This window comes from Chiloscyllium plagiosum, unplaced genomic scaffold, assembly GCF_037043375.1.
Source record: "Chiloscyllium plagiosum isolate Xiang-an unplaced genomic scaffold, Cpla_swu_hap1 HiC_scaffold_8, whole genome shotgun sequence".
Classification (NCBI taxonomy): domain Eukaryota; kingdom Metazoa; phylum Chordata; class Chondrichthyes; order Orectolobiformes; family Hemiscylliidae; genus Chiloscyllium; species Chiloscyllium plagiosum.
Genome location: NW_028270146.1, coordinates 41,465,178 through 41,483,300, shown reverse-complemented (window position 1 = coordinate 41,483,300; position 18,123 = coordinate 41,465,178). Strand labels below are relative to the sequence as shown.

Here is an 18,123-nt window from a genome sequence, read left to right as displayed (position 1 = left end):
CTCATTAATTCTTCAAACTATTGTATTACTTCTTAAAAACCTAGGAGCCTGTGAACTTTGCTCATTAATTTCTTAACTTATTGTGTCACTTTCAGTGTTTTGTGTACATCTAACCCAAGGCCCCTCGACTTCTGCATCCATTTTAGAATTGTTTCCTTTGTTTATATTGCCTCCCTAACAAAATACATGACTTCACACTTGTCTACATTACATTCATCACCTTTCTGCCTAATCCACCAGCTTGCCCAGTATCCTCTGGAACTCTATCACTATCCTTCACACAATTCAATGTTTGCTAGTTTGAAGAAGCACCTGCACACCAAAGTCAGTAATACAAATTATGAAAAGCAGTGGTCCCAATACTGACCTCATTGGACAGTGTGTTTTGCAACCTGGGCTGGTTATGTATGGTCACTTGTGGGAAAAAACTGAAGGGAAGTGGTATTGATACAATCCACCAGTCCACCAGTCTTTAGGATATACAGCCTACATATCTAACATCACGCCAGCATGGAAATTCATACAGCACATTAAATATTTGTGTGATAGTTAAAACATTTTTTTGGCTTGATGACATTTAGTTTGTGGCAAACTCCACTTGCATTGTTACATGTTACCAGTGTGAAACAACTGACTTCACCTATTGCTCAAACTTTTGAGATACCTTACCCTTTCAGGTAGACTATACACCTGTTATTAAGCTACTCTGTGAGGCTGTGTCCTTAGTTTGGATATAAAATTGGACATAGTCAATGCTAATCTTGGATCAGATCCAAAATCATTTTGTGGTAGCAGGAAGCAATTCAAAGGGCCTTGATTCTCTGGGGAGCTGAAACTACTTTTGTCCTTGTCATCTTTTCCTAATACCAATATTTTTAGTTACATGCCATTTTTCAGAATTCAAGTTTGATGAGCAATAACAAAGCGTCTCACCAATCTCCACTAAATTATCCCTGTCAGAAAAGTCTTGGGCTGTTTCTAAGGGCAGTTCAACATTGAAATTGTTTTGTAACATGTTGTTTTCCAGGTACTTTGAATGTGTTTTTGCGATTCAAAGGATTCAAAGGATCAACTGTGACTGAAAATCTCATCTGGACTATGTCTGGAAACCAAGGGGAACAATGGATGCATGCAAATATCAACATCAATCCAAGTGGAACTTTCCAGGTGAGAATGTGAAAATAAGATGAATACAGAGAGAGACAGGTATTTCTACAATATTGCAGATCATATGGATATTAAACTACATAGAGAATTCAGTTTTTTAAATGCCAGTCACTTTGTAATGCAAGAAAAATGCTAAGTTAAAATTGCACATAGTTTTATGAAAGATGTATGTGTAAGTCTAAAGCATTGATTTGTATTGAAGTATAGAAGCACATGATGGGTTCATTAATTTACTAAATCTTGTGGAAATGATCATAGAATCCCCACAGAGCAGATAGAGGCCATTTGGCGCATCAGTTCTGCACTGATCCTCCAAACTTTATCCCGCCTTATCCCATACACACAGTCGCCAAAAGTGTAAAGAGTAAAAAAAAATGTGAATCAGGGAAAAATAAATTCATTATTATTTGCCTAAAAAGAGCCCTTAGCTTGCTCAATCAGAGTTGCAAGGTGTCAATCTGAGTATTCCTGGAAGTCCATCCAGCCAGGTGACCCTACAGTCACCCACAATGTTTACTAGAAGGGGCCCTATGCTGGAGTTTGATAAAAGGTTGATATCCTTAACAATCTGTGACTGAAAGTTTCGCTCCACTGGATTCCTGATGGCAGAACTGGCTCTTTGTGTCTCTGTGTTATGTAAAGTGATTATAGACTGGTTACAATGCCACCTCAACCTGAAATTTGCTAATGCCATGAAAAATATCCTCGAAAAACAATTGCATGTAAGTAGATGGATTTGTTTCATCAAGGCAGGATGAAATGTTTTCCATTGTATTGCAATTTTGTATTATTAATTGTCATCCTAACATCACTCTGGCTTTGCACTGTCATTTGTTTCCTTAGAAAATTAGCTTCCTGTCTAAAAGCCGGTTTTCATTCTCGAGAGTAACTCAGGTCTTTTAGAGTCTAGACTAGTAAATTAAACTGTCATGTGTTTTCACCATACAGCCTACTGGGTTTCAACTAAATCTGCTCAAACAAAATTTAGTGGTGACCTTTAGCATTGCTTGCATCATTCTCGTCCATTATGTTGTACTGGTTCCAGACCCAAGGCAGTCACTTCATAGAAGATTCTGTGGAATCGTTTCTCGGAATCATTCAAAGCACAGTAATTTTCATGTGCCTGTTTCTAAGATGAAGCGATAATTAGTGTTTATTATTTAACTACTTATATCACATCAGATAGCTTAAATTATTTGAGAGTGTTTGTATTTTTTTCATGGTATATGTCAGGAATTTACCTTGGGGCCAAACATGGATTGACATAAGTAAAAATAATCTTTCTGGATCATCTGATAGTTTGTTGGGTAAGTACATTGTAATCTGGTACTGAGACCTTGTTCTGTTTTGCATTATATGCTGATCTCCGTTAGAATACCAGTGAAGATTTCAAGTTAGTCTCAGTGTCCTGGCTAAAGATGCAAATGAAAATGAATCATGACTCATGTTCCAGATCAATTTGCTTGGAAAGTATATTTTGTTGATAACGAGTGAGGGCAGAATTAGACTAAGGTCAGTCACGTCCTCCGCCCTGCCCCCTCCACCCCTCCAGGCAGCACGGTGGCTCAGTGGTTAGCACTGCTACCTCACAGCACCAGGGACCCAGGTTCAATTCCAACCTCAGGTGACTGTGTGGTGTTTGCACATTCTCCCTGTATCTGCGTGGGTTTCCTCTGGTGTGGTGGACTGGCATGTTAAATTTCTCATAATGTCTAGGAATGTGTCGGCTAGGTGCAGTAGCCATGGGAAATGTAAAGGGTTTGTGTCTGAGTGGGATGCCAATTGGATGGTCGGTGTGGACTCAATGAACTGAATGAACTGCTTCTGCACTGTAGGGATTCTATGATCAACAGCCTGCTGACATTGGTTGTCAATATAGAGTTGGATTGCCAGAACCCTTAAAGCAGCATGCACCACTTTATCAAAGATAAAATCAAATAATCTTACCAATATTAATGCAGCACCAAGTTGGTCCAAAGATCAGGCAAGTCACACTTGCCTTCAGTGCCCTGAGATTCGCAAGAACAAAGATTAATTCAGAGCCAAGGGCAGAGTGCTCACTGCTGCAGACTGCCATAAATGATGAAAACATTTATCCCAACCTTCAAAAAACAAAATTAAGCCATGAGGTAACAAGTCTTATTCATCAGCTGTCTAATGCATATCTATGTTACATGCAAAGCTGGCCTGCCCCATTTCTACATGTCATAAACCAACTCCCTGCCCATCATGTCCTCATCTTCCCACTGCCACTAGGGTTGACCATAATATAGGCCTATCACTTTCCCCATCACAGACTAATCCTCCTGCCTGGTCACAGGTACATCCCCCACCCACCTCAGGATTACCCTGTCACTGCAACAAACTCTGCTACAAACCAATCTCCTGCCCTTGCCCACCCCCATACCCCAACACTTGGTCATCACAGATCCATGTCCCACCATATTCCCCAGCCTGCAGGCCCATTGCACCATCATCACCATCCCCTATGCCCACAGAAGAGAAAAGCCATTGCGAGGCAATAACAGAAACGTACTGCAGCACTATACATTAAACTGGTACAATTCAATTCATAAGTCTTCAAGGTGCCCTGCTATGTCCAATAATTTCCAAATGTTTAATCTTCATTTACTGATCATCCATGTAACTCTTTGAGTAGTGTGAATGGAGTGACTGCTTTCATCCCCAATCCTAATGTAATCATTCAATTCAATGCTGTGCAACAAGAGTACTCAAACACATAAATATTCAAAGAATCACAGACAATACGAGACATATTCAGCATATGATTGAAATAGATTCTGTCACATAAATCACATCTTACATCCATTAACAAAAAAGAGAAAAGCACTTAAATGATGAGACTAATTCAGTGATAGTCAGTGTTTGAAACAATTTGTATGGGTTACTGGATGGAAGCAATTGAACTTCATGGCATTTGATACTTTCTGTCAGCCTGGGTCTGTATTCCATAGCACCATAGAAAAAATACAGTACAGAAAGAAGCCATTCAGCCCATCTGATCTGAATCTGATCCCATCTTCCAGCACCTTGTTCCGAGATTTGAAGATTACACTATTTTTAAATAGTTGAAGGTTTCTGCATCCAAAATTATGCTGGATGATGAATTCCAGACACCACCTTCCCTCCTCTGCAGGAGCTGTTCTTTTCTTTCCCTGTACTGTCTACTCCTTTTTACCAAACACCTTCAATCTATGAAAATATGTTTTTCCTGACTATTCAATCCAAGCACCTTATAATTTTGTACAACTCCATTAAATCACTCCACAGCCTCCTATGCACTAAGGAAACAACCCTAATCTTTTTTTATTTATTTCAAAATATACTTTGTTCAATAAAAAAACATAGTCACCAATGCAGTTTGGGTCTGTGCAGTGGCATAACAAGGAAACAAACATTGGAGATTGGCTCTATCCAAACAAACTAAAGGCACCTCTTACTTGAACCAAGCTAGGGACCAGAGAGTCTGATAACTGAATGGACATCCATTTAGCAATCCAATCTTTCCTTATAGTTGCAACTTTCCAGCTGTGGCACTATCCCATCTGTACTCTCTCTACAGCAACTGTACCCTCATAATGCAGTGACAAGAACTGTATGTAAAATTCCAGCTGCAACCTTCTCCAGTAAAGGAAAGCATTTCATGTATTTGTTTTACCACCTTATCTGTATGACCTTCGGGGACCTGTCCACATGTCATCCAAGGTCTTACACTGCCTCTATTCCTCTCAATATTCTCAGAGCACTAAATCAGATGGCTCTGAGCTGAAATTCCACTCCACAGGCTGAAGCACATAGTATTCCATTGAGATGGCAGCCTAGACTGAGGGAGTGCTGCAGTGTTGGAGGTATCGTCTTTCAAAAGAAATTTTAAAGCAAAAGCAATTTCTGCTTTTGTTTCAAATCTTCAGCATCCACAGTTGTTTATTTTAGTACAGCAGTAATGTGAGCCTGGTATCTCTGGCTGAGCAGGCAAACTGCAAAATGTCATGGCAAGGTAATACAAGTCAGGTTTAGGGTGAGAGAGGAAAGATATTAAAGAGATCTAAGGGGCAATTTTTTTCACGCAGAGGTTGGGACATATATGGAATGAGCTGCCAGAGAACATGGTGGACACTGGTACAATTGCAACATTTAAAAGGCATCTGGATAGGTACATGAATAGGAAGGGTTTGGAGGGATATGGGCCAGGTGCAGGCAGGTGGGATTAGATTGGGTTGGGATATCTGGTTGGCATGGACAAGTTGGACCGAAGGGTCTGTTTGCGAGCTGTACATCTCTAAGACTCTATGACTCTATAAGTATAGAAGCAATCCGTAAATGTATAAATACCACATGCATCCTTAGAGGTTGGCACATTTTGGATACCTTGAAGTGGACGTGGATTATCCGTGGCACTTGAGATGACATTGGTGCCCAATGTCAAACATTACCATTCTTTGGAGCAAGTGGCAAGCTGCAGTCACCAGGTACCTGTTCTGACTTCCACTTCACTCGCAATTTTGGTTTTTGTTTCCCAGCGCCGTGCCATTTAACACTAACACAAGCTTGTCAGGCCTCAGTCAAGGGAGATTGAGCCTTCTGTCAGGGGTTAGGGGCAAAATAAGTCAAGGGCAGTTTCTGATACCAGTTCAGGAGCTTGGACACAGTCAGTCTCAATTGGGTGGTCAGAGTCAGGACCCTCCCCTCATGAGGGATGAGGAGCTGAATATCAGAAAGCCCACTATCAGTATTGGTTCTTTCTGTCCAGTTGTGGGCTGTTTTTTCCTCCTGGAATGAGAGGGCAGGCAAGTATGAAGGGAGTTTTAAGTGGATGGTTGGTGCTGGTCCTGGGTGAGTACAGAGGCTGCGCAGGGTTAGTGATGGTGGGGGCTATGATGGGTGAAATTAAGTGAGGCAAGTTGTTATAAATAATGGTGACTGTGTTAGAACATGAGCCTTGATGAGAGATGGAGTGCAGCAACAGAGGTACAGTGCATGTGAGGTATTGAAGAGAAGATAATGGCACTAATACTGACAGAGAGGAGAAGGGTCATTGATGTTTTTCCTACACGACTGGGCATTCCAACAGATGGCTGACACTGCACTGATCTGAGTGGCTTCCTCTTCTGTTCTTGAGGGAAGAGTAAGTCCCACGTCGGTACCATCCCATCCAGCAGGACCATAAGGTCCCTGCCCACAAACTGGGGAACAGTTTTTCCCTGCCTGCCATGTCTGGACAAATATCAGATAACATTCAGGGCAATTCCAGACTGACAGTGCTGGTCCAGGTGCACAATGGTCTTTGGCACAAGGGCAAGAATGCTAGGGATCCTGGGATATCCCAGCAGTGCTGTGTTGTTCCAGGAATGGCATTTAGTTAAAAGGGGCTTGTATTTGATGTGAGGGATGCCTTGGGGGTGGGTGAGATAACTAATAAGGTGAGATTGGGAAGTTGCAGTGAGAAAATTCAATCAGCCTTGCACTGAAAAGCCCTCCAAAAAAACTCCACACAGCTGGCACTTTGCCAAAGAAAATTAAGATTCAGCTCTGCATTTGAAGGATATGAATGTTAACAGGTATCTGTTGCATCTTTGATTGGGTGTCTGAAATCCTGGCAACATGGAACGATAACTCGATGTTTGAGCAACTTCAGTCTAATTCCAAATAAATTAATTTAAATTCAGTTAGGGTTATGCTACATTGAATACTCAACACGGGGATGGTAAGTTGCCAGTTTTGATAAACTCTGGTATTGTATAGCGAGATTCTGGGAATAAAAGCAGATGCAAGCACCAAATACTACTGTACCACATAGAAACCAATTGGCCAGTGAAAGTGGTGCAAAATGGTTAAACTCCAGAGAGAGAGGACTTCTGCTCGGTTCTGCACAATATTAATTTTTTTTTGTGAACCATCTGGAGGGAATTAGCTTCACTTGTTCTTTAAGATTTAGTCTATTTGTATAGTTGTGCAATATAACTTGAAACTATTTACTGAAGCAAATTTGATCACACTTGGTTATATTTTACTTTCCTGAATGAGGAAGCACATGTTTGTCAAGTAAGTGACATATCTGTGGAGATGTACTTTGCGTAAATGTATTATTTTCAGCTGTGGTGTGAGGGTGAAGCAGAATCTAACTTGCTGTAAGTGGCTAAAATAAGGATCTGTGGTTTAAAGATTGTCAGATGAAATGAGTCAATGTCACTCACTTCAAGGAAGTTTACATTTCTGAAGTAGCGAAATGATTGTGGCACATTGGTGCACGGAGCCATTGAAGTGGGAGAAGTAGAATGTAGTTGTGGTAAGAGTTAGGGGAATAGATATTGTTTTCTGCAGCTGAAGTCCAAAACCCACCATAATGTTGCCATTCCAGTGTCAATGTGAATGACATTTCCAACAATCCTGAATAGGAACATGAATTAATTGTGAGGTTTATGTTGATACCACCAGAATGGGTAGGAAAGGGAGAAAGAGTTTATGCAGACAAAGCCATAAGACATACTACTTTAGGCCTTGTCTTGGATGACTTTGGTGTGTGGTCTCTAAAGTCCAAGGCCTGAGGCTTCTGGCCTGCCAAGGTTCTTCAGTACACATCTTTTCCTCTGCAACATCGATGACTGTATCGGTGCCGCCTCGTGCTCCCACGAGGAGGTTGAACAGTTCATCCACTTCACCAACACCTTCCACCCCGACCTCAAATTCACCTGGACAGTCTCAGATTCCTCCCTCCCCTTCCTCGACCTTTCTATTTCTATCTCAGGCGACCGAATCAACACCTGCCCTCGACCTCTTCATAGCCAACTGCCGCCGCGATATTAACCGCCACCTGAACTCCCCCACCCCTCTCACCAACTCCAACCTCTCACCCTCGGAACGCGCAGCCCTCCACTCCCGCCGTTGCAACCCCAACCTCACTATCAAACCAGCAGACAAGGGAGGCGCGGTAGTAGTTTGGCGCACCGACCTCTACACCGCTGAGGCCAAACGCCAGCTCGCAGATACCTCCTCCTACTGCCCCCTTGACCATGACCCCACCCCCCACCACCAAACCATCATCTCCCAGACCGTCCATAACCTCATCACCTCGGGGGATCTCCCATCCACCGCCTCCAACCTCATAGTCCCACAACCCCGCACCGCCCGCTTCTACCTCCTGCCCAAAATCCACAAACCTGACTGCCCCGGCCGACCCATTGTCTCTGCCTGCTCCTGCCCCACCGAACTCATCTCCGCATACCTTGACACCGTCCTGTCCCCCTTAGTCCAAGAACTCCCCACCTACGTTCAGGACACCACCAATGCCCTCCACCTCCTCCATGATTTTCGCTTCCCCGGTCCCCAACGCCTTATTTTCACCATGGACATCCAGTCCCTGTACACCTCCATCCCCCATCACGAAGGACTCAAAGCCCTCCGCTTCTTTCTTTCCCGCCGTACCGACCAGTACCCTTCCACTGACACCCTCCTTCGACTGACTGAACTGGTCCTCACACGGAACAACTTCTCTTTCCAATCCTCCCACTTCCTCCAAACGAAAGGAGTAGCTATGGGCACCCGCATGGGCCCCAGCTATGCCTGCCTCTTCGTCGGATATGTGGAACAATCCATCTTCCGCAACTACACTGGCCCCACCCCCCACCTTTTCCTCCGCTACATCGATGACTGTATCGGCGCCGCCTCGTGCTCCCACGAAGAGGTTGAACAGTTCATCCACTTCACCAACACCTTCCACCCCGACCTCAAATTCACCTGGACAGTCTCAGATTCCTCCCTCCCCTTCCTCGACCTTTCTATTTCTATCTCAGGCGACCGAATCAACACGATCATTCCTGAAGAAGGGCTTATGCCTGAAACGTCAATTCTCCTGTTCCCTGGATGCTGCCTGACCTGCTTCGCTTTTCCAGCAACACATTTTCAGTTCTTCAGTACACATGCAGGCGAAATGTCATTGGCCTGACCTAGTGGAAGCATTTGGCGAGGCATTTGGCTCCCTGTTAGAAGGGAGTTAGTGCAGTAGAGTACCACTAGGATGTCCTGGGATGACACCCCCTTGGTGACTCTCTGATTCTCCTCCTGCCTATCAGTGTGCAGTGACACTGCCTTCCCTTGCTGAGGGGATGGAGTCACCTGAAGGGGGGTCACGGTGCCTTAGTCCTCTCTGAACTGGCTCAACTGATGGAGTAAAGGTCCCTTAACAGAGCTGATGTAAACTGATAGTTCTCTGGCTGTTGCTGGTGGCCACCACCTATTTCATGCAGGCAACCTTGAGAATGCATACCTGAACCACACTATCAGTCAGAATTTGTCCCCTCTGCCCTTCACTCCAGTCTGTACATGATCATTTACACCTCTGCCAGACATTCCTCTGCTTGTCTCTTCATCTCCGTCTGTTTATGTCATCTGGAGGCTCATTACCCATACTAGCCCTAGCAGAGGCCTGTTTCCCAGCATTCCTTCATGTCAGAAACTTCGGCCATTTCTTCCTGCTCTAGCTACAAGTGCAGGGCTCACCAGACTGTGACTCTGAATCTACTCCAGATAGGTTACTCAGCAAGGTGAATGACTTGTCCTGATGGAGGGTGGACAATAGGCTTTGAAGCACAGCAGGTCAGGCAGCATCCAAGGAGCAGGAAAATCAACATTTCAGGCAAAAGCCCTTATTCAGGAGTGATTCATGTTGAAGGGCTTTTGCCTGAAATGTCGATTTTCCTGTTCCTCAGATGCTGCCTGACCTGCTGTGCTTTTCCAGCACCACTCTAATCTTGACTCTGATCTCCAACAACTGCAGTCCTCATTTTCATCTAATAGGCTTTGAAGGTCCATCCTTTGAGACTCGCAAGTGTTCCTTCTCAGAGGCATAACTCAAGTGGCTGGTGTAGATGGGCTCTAAGGCCTGGCATTCTGCTTTTGTTTGTCCTATTTTAAGACTGGCATCCAGACCCTGCAGAGAAAACACAAAGATTTGTTAGTTACCCAAGATTTCATGAAGACATGTTGCTGATTGCTGTGAAATAAGGAGAAGCAGATTTGAGAGGTTTTCACTAGCAGTTGTAAATAATTGAAAATGGAAGCACCGGCTATGCTGTAGCTCCACTGTGAGGTACACAAGTCAGACCAGTATGTCTGAGTCACCAATTTTACCAATTGTTTCGTTTTCTTTGGGGTCATCAATCAGGATGGCCTCTTGTTGCCGTCATATGGAGAAGAATCTCCCTTCTCTCCCAGATAGCCTTCAGAAGAATTTTGAGGGTGGCATTGTTAAAATGCAGTGCCATTTTTTGCCTGATCTCTGACATTCCCAGGGATGGGTGGGAATGATGTGAAGAGATTGAGTGAAGCTCCACATGCCTTTTAATTAGGTATTGGAGCAGCAGTTCTTTCCAGCCATTATTGCAAGATTACAATGATCATGGAATGAGCAGAAAGGAACCTCATTTGCACCAGAAGTTCTGACCAGATCTGCATTCCTATGTTTTGATTCATTTTAGGTTAGCAAAGATAGACAGAAGATTATCCGGCATTCTATTATCTGAATATCAGATTATCTAGCAAGATTACAAGGTCCTGATGTTTGGCTCAACAATGTTATCCGGCACTCGAGTATCCGGCATTCGATTAACTGAACGAAATACTCCCCACCTGTGTCCTTTGGATAATCGAGGTTCCTCAGTATGGAACATAGAACATAGAACATCGAACATTACAGCGCAGTACACACCCTTGTGCCAACCTGTGAAATTAATCTGAAGCCCATCTAATTCACACCGTTCCATTATTATACATATGTATGTCCAATGCCCATTTAAATGTCCTTAACCAGTCTACTAGTTTTGCAGGCAGGCTGTTCCACGGCCCTACTACTCTCTGAGTAAAGAAACTACCCCGAATATCTGTCCTAAATCTATCACCCCTCAATTTAAAGCTATGTCTCCTCCTGTTAGCCTTCACTATCTGATGGAAAAAATCTAACCCCTGATTATCTTATACGTTTTGATTAAGACATCTCTCAAACTTCTTCTCTCCAACGAAAACAGCCTCAGTTCCCTCATCCTTTCCTTGTAAGACCTTCCTTCCATGCCAAGCAACATTCTCGTAAATATCCTCTAAACTCTTTCCAAAGCTTTCACATCCTTCCTGTAATACAGTGACTAGAAGTGCACGCATTCCAGGAGTGACAACTGGACACTGAGATCTCTCTGTTCATCTACACTGCCATGAAATTTACCATTAGCCCATTACTCTGCATTTCTGTTATTTCTTCCAATATAAACTGCCTCACACTTTTCTGCATTAAGCTCCATTTGCCACTTCTCAGTCCAGCTCTGCATCTTATCTATGTCCATCTGTAACCCACAACATCCTTTGGCACTATCTACAACTCTGCCTTCCTTACTGTTATTTGCAAATTTACTAACCCATCCTTCTATATCCACATCCAGATCATTTATAAAAATGACAAACAGCAGTGGCCCCAAAACAGATCCTTGCGGCACTCCACTGGTAACTGAGCTCCAGGATGAACATTTCCCATAAATCACCACCCTCTGTCTTTTTTCAGCTAAAACACCTCCAATCTTGAAACTGTATTTTGTGCAATAGCCTACTGTGTGGAACCTTATCAAACGCCCTACTGAAGTCCAAATACGCCACATCAACCACTTTACCTTTGTTACCTTCTCAAAGAATTCAATAAGGTTAGTGAGGCACGACCTCTCTTCACACTATCTCTAATCATATTGTTCCTTTCCAGGTGATTATAAATCCTATCTCTTATAACCTTTAACAACACCTTACCCACAACTGAAGTGAGGCTCACTAGCCTATAATTACCAGGGACACCCCTTCTTAAACAAGGGAATAACATTTGCCATCTTCCAGTCTTCTGGCACTACTCCTGTTGACATTGGTAACATAAAGATTGAAGCCAAAAGCCCTACAGTTTCCTCCCTGGTTTCCCAGAGAATCCAAGGATAAATCCTATCCTGCCCAGGGGTCTTACCTATTTTCAGATCTTCCAAAATTTCTGAAAATTCCTCTTTGTCAACTTCAATCCCACCTAATCTCGTAGCCTGATTCTCCGTATTCTCACTAACATTGCCCTTTTCCAACATGAATACTGATGAAAAGTATTCATTAAGCACTTCTCCTATATCCTCAGATTCTACACACAACTTTCCACCATTATCTTTTATTGGCCCTAATCTTACTCTAATCATTCTTTTATTCCTGATATACCTATAGAAGGCCTTAGGGTTTTCCTTGATCCTATCAGCCAACAACTTCTCATGTCCCCTCCTGGCTCTTCTTAGCCCTCTCTTTAGATCTTTTCTGGCTAACTTATAACTCTCAAGCCCCCTAACTGAGCCTTCATGCCTCATCCTCACATAAGCCTTCTTCTTCCTCTTGACAAGAGCTTCAACTTCTTTAGTATACTATGGGTCCCTCTCTCGACAACTACTTCCTGCCTGATCAGCGTATCATCTGTCGTCATTTCCGCCACCTCCAAAAGGACCCCACCACCGGGGATATATTTCCCTCCCCTCCCCTATCAGCGTTCCGAAAAGACCACTCCCTCCGTGACTCCCTCGTCAGGTCCACACCCCCTACCAACCCAACCTCCACTCCCGGCACCTTCCCCTGCAACCGCAAGAAATGCAAAACTTGCACCCACACCTCCCCCCTTACTTCCCTCCAAGGCTCCAAGGGATACTTCCAAATCCGCCACAAATTCACCTGCACCTCCACACACATCATCTATTGCATCCGCTGCACCTGATGTGGCCGCCTACTTGCGGAACGCTTCAGAGAACACCTCTGGGACACCCGGACCAACCAACCCAACTACCCCGTGGCTCAACACTTCAACTCCCCCTCCCACTCCACCAAGGACATGCTGGTCCTTGGACGCCTCCATCGCCAGACCATAGCAACACGATGGTTGGAGGAAGAGCGCCTCATCTTCCGCCTAGAAACCCTCCAACCACAAGGGATGAACTCAGATTTCTCCAGTTTCCTCATTTCCCCTCCCCCCACCTTGTCTCAGTCAAATCCCTTGAACTCAGCACCGCCTTTCTAACCTGCAATCTTCTTCCTGACCTCTCCTCCCCCACCCCATTCTGGCCTATCACCCTCACCTTGACCTCCTTCCACCTATCACATTTCCAAAGCCCCTCCCCAAAGTCCCTCCTCCCTACCTTTTATCTTAACCTGATGGACACACTTTCCTCATTCCTGAAGAAGGGCTTATGCCCGAAACATCGATTCTCCTGTTCCTTGGATGCTGCCTGACCTGCTGCGCTTTTCCAGCAAAACATTTTCAGCTCGTGCCTGATAGGTAGATACTTGTTCCAGGGATGTCGAGGAAATGATAGCAAAGATAGTTATCCCACAGTAGCTGTTCCTTGAATAAGCTCCACATTCGAGAATATCCATCCCCTGCAGTTTCCTTCCCCATCCAATGCATCCTCAATCTTGCCTAATCACCCCGTTATACCTATCCCTACCCATTGCCATTGTAAACATAACTGAATTGAGGTCACTGCCCCTAAAGTGCTCATCTACCTCCAAATCTAAGACCTGGCCGCACTACCAAATCTAATATGGCATCACCCCTTGCTGGCTGTCTACATACTGTGTCAGAAAACCCTCCTGCACACTTTGAACAAAAATGTATCCATCTAAAGAACTTAAACTATTGTATTCCCAATCAATGTTGGGGAAGTTATAGACCTCCAAAACAACTACCCTGTTACTTTCACTCCTATCGAGAATCATCTTTGCTATCCTTTCCTCTACATCCCTGGAACAATTCGGAGGCCTATAGAAAACTCCCAGCAGGGTGACATCACCTTTCCTGTTTCTAAGCTCAGTCCAAATTACCTCAGTGGATGAGTCCTCACATGTTATCTCAATTGCTATCATACACCCTTGATTAACAGTGCCACATTCCCCCCTTTTTACCATCCTCTCTGTTCTAACTGAAATACCTAAATCCCAGAATCTGCAACAACCATTCCTGTCCCTCCTCCAACCATGTCTCTGAAATGCCCACAACATCGTAATCCCAGGTACCAACCCATGCTGCAAGTTCAACCACCTTATTCCGGATGCTCCTGGAATTGAAGTACACAAATTTCAAACAAACACCCTGATTGTCGGTGCCCTCTCACGACTTTGTAAATCTATCCCTGACCTCACTACCCTCAACCTCCTGTACACTGGAACTACAATTCACGTTCCCATCCCCCTGCAGCATTAGAGAAGTCATGATTGTGTAATCACGGGCAGAGGAAGGATTATGTAAAGAAGTGTAATGTTATTCAGCAGAACATCGGTTAAAAGGCATGAACCTTGTTAATGTCCAAAGAGAGTTAGATACATTAGCATAAGGGAAGAAAAAGTTTAGCATGCAGGTATAGCAGGAAATTAGAAAAGCACATACCATGTTGGGCTTTGTTGTTGGACTTGGAGGACGAGAAGAAGCAAGCCTTGCTACAATTGCGTGGAGTTTTGGTGAACTTGCACCTTGAATACTGCAAGTGGTTTTGGACTCAATATTTACAAGATTTACTCACCTTGGAGACAGTACAGTGAAGGTTAATTAGGTTGGTACCTGGGATATGAGGATGGTCCTCCAATGAGAGAATGAGCAAATTTAGTTTATATTCCCTGGAATTTAGAAAAATGAGATGTGATCTCATTGAAATATTTAAGCTTATGAAGATTATGGTACATACTGAGAAGTTGATTTCCCTGAATGGAGAAATTAGAACAAGAAGAGATATTTTCAGAATAAGGAGCTGATTATTTAGGAATAAAATGATGAGAATTTTCTTCACACAATGAGTGTAAATCTTTGGAATTCATTGAATAAATGTAAACTGTGACAGTCAGATTTTCAGTCTCTCAGGGAATTATGGGATACGGGTGAGAAGGTGAACTTGAGGCAGAAGATTACCATAGAGTCAACGTCATATAGAACAGAAGAGGCCCTTCAGCCTGTTGGGACTGCACCAATCTATCTACATTGATTCCATTTTCCAGTCATGGTCATGTTGAACGGCAGGGTAGGTTCAATGCACTTAACGGCTTTTTCCTGCTCTTATGTTTTTCCTTCTGATATACTTACCAGAGCAGTTAATGTAATGTTCATATTGAATGACTGAACACATTCCAATAAATGTAGAATAATCATCAGTCTTGGTGGGTAATCTTTGCAAGATTAATTTAACACTGAGTGAATTCTTGATGACATAAAAGTGGAGGTTAGGTTTCCTTGTCTGATACTAGCCTGTTTCATGACCTGTGTTTTTGTTGTGCTAACAGCATTCCTAAGCAGGATGAACAGCATTTGCTAATTACTTCAGAGGTTGTGGTTCATTCACATATTGTGTATTTCACACAATTCTCACAAGAGTTCCGATTTGCAAGAATGCAGCAAACTGAACTTGTACTGCCTGTGACAACCATGCCATTAATTACAGGATAACAAAAATCCTGTCTTCCTGTTTCCAGGTCTCTCAAAAGACTATAAATATGTTCTTCTCAATGGCTATGTTCCAGAATTCTATTCAATTAATATAGCCAATCTGGCTCTCCCCAGTGACCACCATACTCTTGCTGTTTTGCTAATACCTGTCTGCTGATTTTGGGCCAGAAATTCTGATCTCTAAACTATTCTTAGAGGAGGGAAAAAGAAAGAGAATCAGGGATAGAGAGTTTTTTTTAACAAACAGAAATCATCAGGTCGCTACATTTGTAAAAATGGCCACCAGACAATCAATACTCAGGATTATGGCTCTCGACCAACCAATTAACGTGACGGTAAGCTATCGTTTTTATTTCCACCAAAGATTGCAGATTGAGAGTGGAAACTCAATTGCAGGACTTAGATCATCTTTGCTATGTTGACACTCAAGTGCAATACTGACAGAATACTGCACAGTCGAAGATGCTCTCTTTCATTAGGCAATAAACAGAGAGACTGTCTATCTGTTCAGGTTAGCACAATCAAAGAAATGGGGAGCTTTTCTTGAGAGAAAAATCATTGCCATAAAGCACATGAAATGGGTCATTCATTTCTTTGACCTTTGTGAGTTTGACTGTGTGTGCAAACTGGCTGAAGTATTTTCTCAGAACATGGCACTAATTCAAACTTAGAAGGAAATACTTGAATGTGAAACATGTCACGGCTTATTGTGAAAGGGAATGGCACGACTTAATGTAAAAGAAAAGAGAACTGCAGATGCTAGAAATCAGAAGCAGAAACAGAAATTGCTGGAAAAACTCAGCAAGTCTGGCAGCATCCTGTGCGGAGAAAGCAGAGTTAATGTTTCAGGTCTAGTGAGCCTTCTTCGGAACTGATTGGAGAGAGGAAAACAGTTGGTATATTTGTTGATGATGGGTTGGGGGAGGGGAGAGGGTGAGTAAATGATAGGTGGAGCCTGAGCATTTTCTTCCATGTCCTTCCCCCAAACCCGACATACCAGCCCTTATCATCATTTGGGCAGCTACCATAAACAATCCATTGTCAACCACTAATGTTCCCCATTAGCAGCTATTGATTCTCCCAGGCTGACCTTTGCCCATTCCTTTTGCTGCCCACCTATTGTCCTCTCTTTCTGGGCTCCATCTCCACCTATTGTTTTCTCCTCTTACCACTCCCCCCCCCTTACCCACCCCATTTTTAACATAGATAACAATCTTTTCCTTGTTATAGTCAATTCTGAAGAAGCATCACCGGACACAAAACATTAGCTCTGCACTCCCTCCAAAGACGCTGAGAGACCCTGTCAAGTTTCCCAGTAATTTCTGTTTTTGTTTCTGACTACATAAATATAGTTCCTTCATTTCTCTTTACTTAGCCAACCACAGCTTCAAAGTCAAATGCAAGTGTATTGCACAATACAAACCAACCTGGGGCAGGTGACTTGCATTTAATTCTAAACTGAACTGGAGCGGTTTTATCAGTAAGGTTTATTAAAACACAACTGCTTTGAGGTATACTGTTCCTTGGGAAATAATTTCTGAAACAGTGTTTAAACACACAGTGGCTCAGGACAGTTAGCAGTACTCACCCAAAACATCAAGGACCTGGATTCGATTCCATCCTCAGGCAACTGTCTGTTCGGAGTTAGCCTGTTCTCCCTGTGTCTGGGTGGGGTATACTCTGATTTACTCCCGCAGTCACAATGATGTCAGGCAGATTAGCCATGCTAAATTACTCATGGTGTCCAGCGATGTGTAGTTTAGGAGGATTAGCTATGGGAAATGCAGGGCTATAGAATAGGGAGGGGGCGGGTTTAATTGGGATACTCTTCAGAAAGTTGGTGTGGACTTGATGGGCCAAGTCGCCTACTTTCACAATGTCAGGATTCTATGACTCTACGTTCCTGACAAATGAGAGATTCAAATAGTCATAGAGATGTACAGCAGGGAAACAACCCATCCATGCCAGTCAGATATCTCAACCCAACCTAGTCCCACCTGCCAGCACCCGGACCGTATCCCTCCAAACCCTTCCTATTCATATACCCATCCAAATGCCTCTTAAATGTTGCAATTGTACCAGCTTCCACCACTTCCTCTGGCAGCTCATTCCATACACGTACCACCCTCTGTGTGAAAACGTTGTCCCATAGGTCTCTTTTATATCTTTCCCCTCTCACCCTAAACCTATGCCCTCTAGTTCTGGACTCCCCAATCCCAGGGAAAAGACTTTGTCTATTTACCCTATCCATGCTTCTCATAATTTTGTAAACCTCGAGAAGGTCACTCTTCAGCCTCTGACTCTCCAGGGAAAACAGCCCCAGCCTATTCAGCCTCTCCCTATAGCTCAAATCCTCCAACTCTGACAACATCCTTGTAAATCTTTTCTGAACCCTTTCAAGTTTCACAACATCTTTCTGATAGGAATGAAACCAGAATTACATGTAATATTCCAAGAATGGC

At 43.4% G+C, this 18,123-nt stretch overlaps 1 protein-coding gene across 3 annotated transcripts in view; it reads left to right on the top strand.

Moving 5' to 3' along the window:
- The window catches only part of mdga2a (MAM domain containing glycosylphosphatidylinositol anchor 2a), a 956,359-nt gene that overhangs the window by 922,314 nt on the left and 15,922 nt on the right, over positions 1-18,123 (top strand). For all 3 annotated transcript variants that reach the window (XM_043697346.2, XM_043697340.2, XM_043697342.2), the window contains one exon: positions 1,028-1,167. In XM_043697346.2, the coding sequence (XP_043553281.1) occupies positions 1,028-1,167 (140 nt within the window). The remainder of the gene's footprint in view (positions 1-1,027; positions 1,168-18,123) is intronic.